Source organism: Ips typographus, unplaced genomic scaffold (genome assembly GCF_016097725.1).
Source record: "Ips typographus isolate SLU unplaced genomic scaffold, UJ_Ityp_2.0 IpsContig87, whole genome shotgun sequence".
Lineage (NCBI taxonomy): Eukaryota > Metazoa > Arthropoda > Insecta > Coleoptera > Curculionidae > Ips > Ips typographus.
In genome coordinates, this window is record NW_028098582.1 from 303,799 (window position 1) to 315,677 (window position 11,879).

Here is an 11,879-nt window from a genome sequence, read left to right on the forward strand (position 1 = left end):
CCTTTAAACGTATTAAACCTATTTCATTAAAAAATATATTTTTTACCTACTGAAAATTTTATAATTTGTCACTCGCAACGTTATGGAAATGGCCGCCTCACTTAATATACTAATTAAGCAAATCCTCTAGTTTAGACACCTTTTATTGTCCGTATGTCAAGGTGCTAGAAATTAAATAGCGATATGTAGAAAAGTTGACAAAGGTCTAATAAAAAAATAATCTTAAAAAAAAAATTGATTTATAGGGCAATTTTTTTATATCAAAACGACCCTTGCTTAGTAGTTGCCTGAAATAATCATGTAAGTAACCAGACAATAGTGTGGTTTAAACTTCAGATCATGCAAACATTACTTTACACTTCAATCATTAAAGAGGAAAACGGTGTTCCATATCTATGCAATGTTATTGTCATGTTGTGTAAATTTGGTTGGCAATACAATCACCTCTGTTATGACATGCAACTAAAGTTATAATAATCAGACTGTACCTCATTATTACTATTACTTTAAACATGTCTTTAGACAACAGTACATACATGGTGTTTTCTAACAATTGCAAAAAATCTTAATCATCGATTATACATCAAGAAATAATGCCAGTTGCTATACAGGTAATTCAAATTCGACCCTCACCATTGGGAGAAAGTTTAAATTGGGGCAAAGTTGCGTCATTTAAAGCTCAACCAAATGCAGTAGTAAACATTTTGATTTTCCGAGTACTTCCGAAGATATTTAAAAAAACTGAAAATTTTAATTTTAATTTTATATTTCTAACCTTATTTGAAGAGATATTCCAAAACTAAAAGCATCTTTTCATTGCCACTTTTTCCCAGCTATTCGATGATAGATTCATATTTGCCGGCCGACGTTTTTCAGCAGCCATCATCAACTTTCTTTTTTTTATGGGGGCCATATTGGATTTTTAACCCACCAAATAGTACGTTTTATGCTGATTTTAGTGATGAATCAGTTATGATTTGCTTCATAAATAACAAAACAATTGAATAAAAACTAATTTTACCTTTGTTGGCTTTGAGGTTATGAGAGGTTTTATGAAAATTACTTGGTAGTACTTGTCACACGCAATTGGCCTGAACATACTTAGACACAATGAGGAAAAACGAGGCAATATTATTTTAAGCTTCAACACAAATTTGGTACTAAGTTAATAATATGAGTGCAAACCAACTGTAATCAGTAAGCCGACAGCACCACATAACTTTATTTAGTTAAAACTTAACCAAAACATAGCTTGATTGATGTTTTTCAAAATCCCATATTAAATTATTTAAACTTGCAATTAACATTACAAAAAAAATCAATTTTGGCAAAAAATGAAGTTCCTAAAATGATGATCTTTCTCTTGGAAATTTAAATGACCGGTTTAAGTTAGAGATGCTACCAAATCTCTTCTGATTAACCTAAATTCTGCAGCAATCCTTGTATAATAATAACATTTTGTGCCCCGGTTTCTTTTCTAGATACATTTTTAACTTGACTTGCTCTAATAATCGTCCGAATTATCGTGTTTGACAGACAAGTACTGTCAAATAATGACATTTCATAAAACGTCTCATTAACTCAAAGCCAACTAAAGTAGAATTAGTTTTTATTGAATTTTATTTTGTCATTTATGAAGCAAATCATAAGTCATTATACATCACTAAAATCAGAATAAAACGTACTATTTGGTGGGCTAAAAATTCAATATGGCGCCCATAAAAAAAAAGAAAATTGATGATGACTGCCGAAAAACGAAATGTCGTGTGGCAAATTGGAATCTATCATCGAATAACTGGGGAAAAAATGACAAAGCAAAGATGCTTGTAGATTTGGGATATCTCTTCAAATAAGGTTAGAAATAAATAAAAACAAAAAATCAAATTTACAGATTTTTTCGGATATCTTCGGAAGCACTCGGAAAATCGAAATTTTTAAAACGGTATTTGGTTGAGCTTTAAATTGCGCAACTTTACCCAAATTTAAACTTTCTCGTATCTCATATGGTTTCTGAGATCCCAATGGTGAGGGTCGAATTTGAATTACCCTGTATAGATCATATTTCAAAAATGGTTTGTTAAAGAAATACAGGGTGTTTGGAAGAAAATCATTTATTTCTTCAGTATCGGTAACTGTTTTCAAGCAAATTATCTCACCGCTCAGTACGCTAACCCTAATGAAGATTCACCGAGTCAGCACTGTCAGCAGATCCCCTCCACAGTCAGTGCGGACATTGGTCATTTCCATATTTTTTCTAGTTAGTCGGTAAAATTTATTAATCTAGTTAAGACATATTCTTTAGCTGTATCTTTTGGTATTATTAAAGCTTTTTAAAAAGAAGTCTTCTGGTGCGTGACAGTTATTTGGCGCAGTCGGTAGGATATTTGGGGTCGATCGTATCGAACGATAGACTTTCGTGTTAACGATTTACCGAATATTGAATTTTTGAGACTTTCCGTGCCGTGGTGTGTTGGATCTATCGAAGACGCAGCAGCCATTCAAGAAGACTGGGACTTGGAACCAAATTGTCCAACTCCGCAAGGATAACGTTTAGAAGAGGACTCCATTGCCAAATTTAGACCGTTAGCCTTATAGTACAATACCAAACGCAATGAAGATATTGATTGTTTGTTTTATGTAAGTACAATTGTTTGATGTCTTCCGATTCTGAAACCGAAGATTCACTTGAAACCGACTCTCAAATTTTGAAACAGTTAATCATAAATATAATATTTCTTTAAAACCATCCGTTTTATCAAACGTTACAAATACATTTTCACAAAACAGTAACTGTTATGAAACTCGTGGACTGTAGTTTTTCTAGTATTTATTTTGAACACAACGCATTAAAATTTACAGAACAATTTATAAAACGTAAAAACATAATTATAAAAGGTTTAACTAGACTTGACTGATGACTGCTTGCGTTCGAGTTTTTCTCTCGAATCGTCGACCGTCTTCCGTCTCAGTCTCTCGTCTCTTTCCCGGGGTGGGGAGGACACGCGCACAAACACAACGTTGCCGCACTGTGCACTTAAGTCTATTAACGCCGGAACATAACTCCCCCCTTGAAAGTGTCGGACTTTCAATCGTCAATAGGAACAGGGCAAATCCGAGAAAAGCTCCTTTTAACGATTCCCCTAAGAGTCTTGATGGTTGCAACACGACATATCCCGTCGAGTCCCAAATGAGTTTCCACTACTCGTCCTAACGCCAATCAGTCGGAGGAGTGTTGTCGTCCTTGAGAAGTACTAATGCTCCCTGTTTGATAGAGCCCTTGCTTGCTTTCCACTTTGACCGCCGTTGTAACTCAGAAAGGTACTCTCGTTTCCATCGTGTCCAAAAGTGCTGACAGATTTTTTGTACCAGCTGAAACCTTGTAAGTCGATTTGTAGGTATTTCTTCTATTGGTTCGTCCGGAGCGGATATCAGAGTTTTGCCAACGAGAAAGTGGGCCGGGGTTAATGGTAGGAGGTCGTTGGGATCGGAGGATAAAGGAGAAATGGGCCTAGAGTTCAGAATTGCTTCAATCTGACATAAAGCTGTAGTAAACTCCTCGAAGGTGAGTTGAGCATTTGCTAATACATGCTTTAAATGATGTTTGACGCTTTTCACGCCGGCCTCCCAAAGACCACCAAAGTGGGGAGAATAGGGCGGAATGAAAGACCATTCAATGCTGTCGTTTACGCAAGAGGCAATCAAATCATCTTTACTGTGCTTCAGAAATAGACCCAGTTCGCGTTTGGCTCCAACAAAGGTGGTTCCGTTGTCGGAATAAATTCTGGCTGGTCTTCCTCTTCTTGAAATAAATCTGCGTAATGCTTGTATAAAGGATTTGGAAGACAAACCAGATATCAATTCTAGGTGAAGCGCTTTGGTCGCGAAACAAACAAAAACTCCAACATAACATTTTTCCGAAACACGACCGCGGCCTTTACGTATCAAAAAAGGTCCAGCGTAGTCAATTCCAACAATATGAAATGGACTAGCAGTAACAAATCTTTCTTTAGGCAAGTTACCCATTAAAGGTTGCGCCATTGCAGGCTTGAATTTAAAACAGCGGAGGCATTTTCTGGTAACAGACCGGATAGGTTTCGTCCCGCTAAGGGCCAAATTTTTTCACGGACACTTGACAATAGCAATTGAGGACCCGGATGTAATAGATACTTATGTTCATGTTCGAAAATTAATCTGGTAAATGAATGACGCGAATCTAGTATTAATGGGTGCTTTTTCTCTACCGGAAATTCTGAATGGTTTAAGCGCCCTCCCACTCTTAATAAACCATTCTGGTCCAAAAAGGGTGTTAAACTACTTAATTTGTGGTTGACAGGTAAGTTTTTATTATTTATCCTGACAATTTCTTCAGAAAAGCTCTGAGCTTGGGCAGCTTTAATGAGGTGTGTCCAAGCTCGACGCAATTCAGACAGCGTGAGGGTACCCGTTTTTCTATTTGCTACCGCAGTGAGGCAATTATCCTTAAATCTTAATAAATATGCGGCTACTCGCTGTAAACGCAAAAGAGAAGAGAAACGGTTAAAGGGAAAATCGTTTTGGTACAATGGGCTCTGACCGCTATCAAAACGTGCTGGGGTCTTAATTCTAGTATTACTTCATTAATCGTCGAAGTAACAGGCCACTCAGTTTCGTGTTTTGCAAGCCAGTCTGGACCGTGCCACCATAAATGTGAACTCAAAATTTTATTGGGTAACAACCCTCTCGATACAAGATCAGCGGGATTGTCACTACTTGGAACGTGTCGCCAGTTGTACTGCTCTGTTAACCCTTGAATTTCGGCTACACGATTACCAACAAATATTTTTAAAACGTTTGGGCTAGCTTTCAACCAGGCTAAGACAATTGCCGAATCGCTCCAAAGTACACACTGTTCAAGATTGCATTTTAAAGAATCAACTACCCTGCCTACCAATCTGGCCAGCAAGAGGGCTCCACATAACTCGAGCTTAGGGATGGTCAATGATTTTACTGGAGAGACTTTAGATTTTGCACATAGAAGTGATATTTTTACATCGCCCAAATGATTAGTGGAACGCAAATACACACAGCCCCGTATGCTTTCTCGGACGCGTCAGATACCCATGCAACTGAACCCTAACCGAATTATGAAATATTGCATGTCGTTCGACCTTTAACGAATTTAGTAGCGACAACTCATTACAAAATTCACTCCATTCTTGAGCCATAGGCTGGGGCAAAGCGTCATCCCAAGATAGCTTGCATGCCCATAAACGTTGCATAAATATTTTGCTGAGCACAATACAAGGGCTGAGAATACGGGTCAAAGATGCTCACTATAAGTGATAGCACATTTCTTTTGGTGTATCTTTGCTGATTAGGTGGATTTCTAATTTCATAAAGTAATGAATCGTCGCTCCATGACCAAATTAAACCTAGGACTTTAGAAGTTTCATCAGAAGCAAACTGTAATACTTCACCAGAAATATCCACATCATTGATGTGCTGCAAGATGTGTGGCCTATTTGAGTGCCATTTTCTGAGCTCAAAACAGCCACTTCTTAGCATCTTAGACACACCGCGACAGACATGTTGTAATTCCTCTATCGAATCTGATCCTGTCAAAAGATCATCGACGTAGAAATCATGACGGATTACGCTTGCTATTAAAGGGTCAGATTCATCGCACTCGCTCGCTAATTCGAATAAGCACCGAATGGCTAAATAACTAGCGCTTGCTTGGCCATATGTCACGGTATTGAGCTCGTATGTTCTTAAGTTCTCATCGGAATTTGACCTCCAAAAAATTCTTTGGAGTTTTCTTTGAGCCGGTTCTATAAGCACCTGCCGGTACATTTTTGCGACATCAGCGGATACTACGTATTCGTGTTTTCTAAATCGCATGAGGATGGCAAATAAATCATCCTGTAACACGGGCCCGACTCTTTGGATATTGTTCAACGATAAACCATTGTGGTAGCGGCAGAAGCGTCAAAAACCACGCGTAATTTGGTAGTTAAGCTAGACTCTCGGAGAACACCGTGATGAGGCATATAATACTCAGAGTTACTTGATTGATTGTTGTCTACATTTTGAACTTCAGACATGTGACCTAGCTGAGCGTATTCGGTCATGAAATCGACGTAGTATTGTTTGAAAGACGGATTTTTATTTAACTTGCGCTCAATGGCAAAAAATCTCTTTTCTGCCATAGTTTTTGACTCTCCTAAACTTTCAACCGGTTGTTTCAATGGTAACGTTACCACAAAACGCCCGCTAGATTCTCGACGAGTGGTTTTATTAAAATATTTTCAGTTTCAATTTCATCTTGAGATAGAATTTTTGAAGTACTTGTCTCTTCAATCTCCCAAAATTTGGCTAATAACTGGTCAATTTCAATTTTTGACGTATTACAACTAACGCTATTAGACATTTTAGTAGACTTGTTATTTGATGGCAAACACCCGTCAGAATCCAACCTAACTCCGTTTCTCGTAGAGATGGTAAGCCTTTTCCTAGAGCTACAGTTTGATGACGCAAAACATCCCAGAATAAATCTGCTCCAATCAAAATGTCAACAGGACCGGAATCGAGAGCGTTTGGATCTGCAAGCTTTAAATTTGAAGGAATTCTTAAGTCTTGAAGGCAATAAGTATGACCTCGAGAAATGCTAGTGACTTCGGGAAGAATGTAACACGTCAAAGTAGCGTTAAAATTGTTGTAAAGTGAATAAAACTGAACGGAGCATTTACTCGCGATGCTAGACTCGCGGTTGCCTAAGCCAAATACGGACAATTTAATTTTATTTTCTTTCAAACCTAAACGTTGAACTAAATCTGAGGAAATAAATGATGACTGTGAACCGCTATCCAATAATGCACGGGCGTAAATTATTTTGTTAGACTGGGTAACAAATTTTATTCTAGCTGTCGACAAAAGTACGAAATTGGAGTAGCACCCCACAGAATTGGACCGGTTGCTTGTCGCGGAAGTCACATGTTCAATATTTTGACCAGAGCTGTCAACGTTATGATTGTCACCTTGAAAATTCGTTTGCTCGTCGTTAGTTAGTTTTTTGTCTGTATGCAAAAGTGTATTATGGTAAGATTTACATTTTCGACAAGGACCCATCTTACATTGCTTGCCGGGATGGTTATCGCGTAGACAATTTCGACATAATTTTCTAGTTTTTACGAAATTAAGTTTTTCCGTGAATGGTAATTGCAAAAATTTGTCACATGAATAAATGGCATGCATTATTGCAAAAATAACACGCTAGCCTGCCGCCAACGCAACTAGTTTGTCTAGTAAAGTTAGAATAATCCCTACCTTGTTTACCTTTTTCTTTGGAAATAGTAGGACCTGCCCTTTGTTCAATTGTTTCCAATATGTTAGCCTTATCCGTCAAAAATGCGATAAAATCAGACAAAGTGGGGGAGGAATTTTGAATAGAAAATCTTTCCCAGTCCATTGCTGTTTTAGAGTCCAGCTTTGAACTGAGCAAAAATATTAATAGCGAATCCCAGTTGCTTGTATCTTGCCCTAATTGTTTTATTGAACTCAAATGTTTTGAGAATTGATCAATAAAGCTTCTAATTTTACTTGAAATTTCTTTGTTGATACCTTCTAAAGAGAAATTGCTTTGATGTGATTGTGTATCAACAATTTAGAATTGTTAAATCGACTTTTTAAGGCTTGCCATGCAATGGTGTAACCATTTTCTGAAAACTCGACAGATTTTATTACTTCTTGAGCTTTGCCCTCTAAAGAAGCTCTTAAATAGTGGAATTTTTGAATGCTAGACAAATCATCATTCGAATTGATTAAAGATTCAAACGTATCGCGGAATTCCAACCAACCTTCGAAAGAGCCGTTGAAACTGGGTAATGGAATGTCTGGCAACTTGACTGCCATTCTAACTTGACCAACGTTTTTGTTATTACTTTCGGTGCTATGATGATTTGATTGCTGGGTTGCTTGTAATAATACAGAAGACTGATTGCTTTCTAGCTCAGCCGGCAATAATGTTCTTGCCGTGGCTACATTTTCAAAATAAAGATCTTCAAATTGAGAGCGTTTTTCATATTGCGCCTCTAACTGTTCGTCCTCAACTAGATTCTCAATTTCGCATTGAATATCGCAAAATTGAGAATATATTTCTTCAATTTTTAATAGCCTTTCACGTAAATTTGTTGCTTGAATGGCAGATAATGGTTGATTGCTTTGCTTGCAGGTATCGACAAATTTTATAAAGCTAGTTAAAGTGGCCTTCAGTGAGCCTCTTTTTCTATTTAAAACAGAATCAACCATTATGAACTTGTAATAAAGCACGTATTAAACAAATTGCAAAGATAAACTGAGATTAAAACGAAACAAGTAATTTCAGGAATGAAACAACTCTGAATTTTATCAACTGGACTAGTAAAAAGGATACGACCCACCGTACTCCGCCGTATAATGACATAGGCACTGCTGCTTTCTAGGGTGAATTGACTGGCGCCGTCCCGCTGCTAGACTCCGCTACACTTGACGACGAAAATGGCGGACACGGCCGACTTCTAGTTCCTTGAAATGCTGGCAAATCTTCTTGTTTCTATGCGGCTCGATTGGACCATGTTATGAAACTCGTGGACTGTAGTTTTCTAGTATTTATTTTGAACACAACGCATTAAAATTTACAGAACAATTATAAAACGTAAAAACATAATTATAAAAGGTTTAACTAGACTTGACTGATGACTGCTTGCGTTCGAGTTTTTCTCTCGAATCGTCGACCGTCTTCCGTCTCAGTCTCTCGTCTCTTTCCCGGGGTGGGGAGGACACGCGCACAAACACAACGTTGCCGCACTGTGCACTTAAGTTATTAACGCCGGAACAGTAACCAAGATAAAAATTTAGAAGCAAATATGTCGCAAGCATTTAACTCTGAATATCTCAAATGTGTTCCTGTTTTCGATGGAAACCCGAACGATCTGATAGATACTTAGCAGTTTGTGAAGCCATTATAAATGAATTCTATGATAATACAAATCCCGGAAGCTTTAAAAATGTCTATCTGCTAAATTCGTTAATTTCGAAACTACAAGGAAATGCTAAGTTAGTTATTAATATACAAAACGTAGCTACTTGGTATGATGTAAAAAGTACATTGACTCGAAGTTTTGCAGACCAAAGAGACGAAAGCTGTCTGAATCGCGATCTTGTTATGATGAGGCAAAATCCTCATGAACCTCCTCAACAATTTTACGATAGAATTTTAAATATTTTGAACTTACTGTGTGCATACATTGATCTTCATGAAACTACTGGTTTAACTAAACAATTAAAACGAGATCTATATCAAAATCTGGCTCTTAAGACATTCCTTTCTGGATTAAGAGAACCGCTAGAGACAACATTAAGATGTATGAAACCTGTTTCTCTTAGCGAAGCTTTACAGTACGTGTTGGCCGAAGATAATGCTCATTATTTTCAAAATCCATCCTTCAAACCACCTATTAAGAATTCCTTTGGACCAAATGCTCAAAATATGACACCAGCACGCCCACACATAAAGCAAAATCAACCAATTCAAAGACACAGTAGTTTCCCAATGAACTTTCCTTTTAATAATGGAAATAATTTTAACAGAATACAAATTCATTTCCCACTGGTCCAATTCCAATTCAACCCAGACCTCCAATGAGGCCTCAAAGATATTTACTAATTTTCAAGTATTTGGGCTCATTCGTAATACAAATGTGTAAACTAATCCAAATAGACAACTTGACAAACCAACTCCATGAGTTTATACACTAGAAATAGTATCAACCAATCGTTTTCCACGTTTCCTCAACCTTCCACTTCTTATAACCCACCTGCAAACCAGAATTTTATTTCTGAGGAGTTTTTCATTTAATTTCAACAGCTCAAATGCAAGTGAATTAGCTTACATTGTTTTTCCTGAGTATATATTAGAGTGCTCATTGATTCCGGCTCAACAAAGTCATTCATTGACCTGAAATTGCATTTAGGTTTTTTCCAAATTCTATAGTAAACGATCCATTTATTGTATCAACAGTTTTCAATCAATCTCAGAATGATTACAGTGCAATAATACCTGCATCTAAAATTTTCAATCTACCAGAAAATTTTAAATTGAAATTTTATCTATTTAATTTCATGAATTATTAATGGACTTATTGGTTTAGACATCCTCAAACAGTTAAAAGCTAATGTCGATTTTGAAAGCAGTTTCTTAACAACTCCTTATACTAAATAAAAATATCATATCATAAACTAAAAAATTCCCAAAATTTAATACTGTGTCGCCTCGAACTGAACAGGTTATTAAATTCGAACTTCAATAAAAAACGGCGAAATAATTATACCTTACCAAAATTTGATAACAATTGTGAAATTCCAGAAAGTCTCAGTCTGGATCATTTAAATCCTGAAGAAAAGTCAAAAATTTCTAAATTAATTTGTGAATATTCAGACATTTTCTATCGCGAAAATACTCCATTAACTTTTACGAGTAAAATCAAACATAAAATTCGTACTATGATGAGATACCAATATACACAAAGTCCTATCGATATCCCTTCATACCTAGAGCCGAAGTTGAGAGACAGATAAAACAAATGCTTGATCAAATATCATCAGACCGAGTAATTCTCCGTGGTCCTCACCTATTTGGGTAGTACCGAAAAAGTTAAACGCTTCGGGAACACAAAAATGGAGAGTTGTTGTTGATTACCGCGGTTTAATCAGAAAACCATTGATGATAAGTCCTACCTAACATCAATGATCTTCTCGATAAGCTCGGAAAATGTCAATATTTTCGACACTTGATTTGGCGAGTGGTTTTCAACAAATCGAGATGGATCAAGACGATATTGAAAAAACAGCCTTCAGCACTGATCAAGGTCATTATGAATATACACGCATGCCATTGGTTTGAAGAATGCCCCCGCTACCTTCCAGCGAGTAATGGACAACATACTTCGTGGTCTCCAGAATGAAAAATGTGCCGTATATCTAGATGATATAATTATTTATTCTACATCCTTACAAGAACACATCGAAAAATTAAAATCAGTTTTCGATCGTTTACGCGAATCCAATTTTAAAATCCAACTAGACAAATCAGAGTTTCTGAAAAAGGAAGTCGCCTATCTAGGACACATCGTTACCCCAGAAGGAGTGAAACTAACCCAAACAAAGTAGAAGCTATCAAAAATATCCCATACCAAAACTACAAAACAAATAAAAGCATTTCTCGGACTTTTAGGATATTACAGACGTTTTATAAATAATTTTGCTAAATTAACAAAGCCTTTGACAAAGTGTTTAAAAAGGGGTGCAAAAATCGAGCATAACACCGAATTATAGAATGTTTTGAAAAATGTAAATCCTTGCTGACCAATGAACCTATACTAAAATACCCTGATTTTACTAAAACATTTAACTTGACCACCGACGCAAGTAACGTTGCAATTGGCGCTGTTCTATCACAAGGCAAGATAGGGCAAGATCTCCCTGTAGCTTATGCGTCGCGCACGCTCAATGATTCGGAACAAAATTATTCTGTTATAAAAGGAATTGTTAGCCATTGTATGGGCTACGAAAATTTAGACCTTACATTTTCGGACGTAAATTTAATATCATCACTGACCATAAACCGCTTCAGTGGCTTTTTTCTCTAAAGATCCAAATTCTAAACTTCTTCGTTGGAGAATCAAATTGGAAGAGTATGACTATAATATTATGTACAAAAAAGGTAAACTTAATAGTAATGCCGATGCTCTTTCAAGAATAGAAATCCACGCCAATGAAACTCATCATTTATAGATAACACTGGTACTAATAATTTGGATAAAGACCACCGCAACAAAATAATTCTGAATAGATCAAATCATTCA

At 36.6% G+C, this 11,879-nt stretch overlaps 3 protein-coding genes across 3 annotated transcripts; all 3 read right to left on the reverse strand.

Annotated features, from left to right (window-relative positions):
- Nucleotides 1–2,897: 2,897 nt before the first annotated feature.
- LOC145739979 (uncharacterized) lies at nucleotides 2,898–4,038 on the reverse strand. The gene is made up of 2 exons (XM_081995302.1): nucleotides 3,367–4,038; nucleotides 2,898–3,026 (listed from the first exon to the last, which is right to left on the reverse strand). Exons 1-2 carry the CDS (start codon nucleotides 4,036–4,038, stop codon nucleotides 2,898–2,900), a joined length of 801 nt encoding a protein of 266 aa, XP_081851428.1.
- A 1,182-nt stretch (nucleotides 4,039–5,220) lies between these two features.
- Nucleotides 5,221–6,188, reverse strand: LOC145739981 (uncharacterized). Its single transcript, XM_081995303.1, has 2 exons — nucleotides 5,946–6,188; nucleotides 5,221–5,901 (listed from the first exon to the last, which is right to left on the reverse strand). The coding sequence occupies exons 1-2, from the start codon at nucleotides 6,186–6,188 to the stop codon at nucleotides 5,221–5,223; spliced, it is 924 nt and encodes a 307-aa protein (XP_081851429.1).
- Nucleotides 6,189–7,602: 1,414 nt separating this feature from the next.
- LOC145739982 (uncharacterized) lies at nucleotides 7,603–8,286 on the reverse strand. The gene has a single exon (XM_081995304.1). It carries the CDS (start codon nucleotides 8,284–8,286, stop codon nucleotides 7,603–7,605), a length of 684 nt encoding a protein of 227 aa, XP_081851430.1.
- Between the last annotated feature and the right edge of the window lie 3,593 nt (nucleotides 8,287–11,879).

What these genes read in the sequence shown, in the direction of transcription:
- LOC145739982 (XM_081995304.1), bottom strand. Translation starts at nt 8,286, where the DNA reads ATGGTTGATTCTGTTTTAAATAGAAAAAGAGGCTCACTGAAGGCCACT.
- LOC145739981 (XM_081995303.1), bottom strand. Translation starts at nt 6,188, where the DNA reads ATGGCAGAAAAGAGATTTTTTGCCATTGAGCGCAAGTTAAATAAAAAT. An exon ending in CTTCTGCCGCTACCACAATG is followed by an intron (nt 5,902 to 5,945) that starts GTTTATCGTTGA and finishes CCCGTGTTACAG; the next exon opens with GATGATTTATTTGCCATCCT.
- LOC145739979 (XM_081995302.1), bottom strand. Translation starts at nt 4,038, where the DNA reads ATGGCGCAACCTTTAATGGGTAACTTGCCTAAAGAAAGATTTGTTACT. An exon ending in GACTTACAAGGTTTCAGCTG is followed by an intron (nt 3,027 to 3,366) that starts GTACAAAAAATC and finishes TTAAGTGCACAG; the next exon opens with TGCGGCAACGTTGTGTTTGT.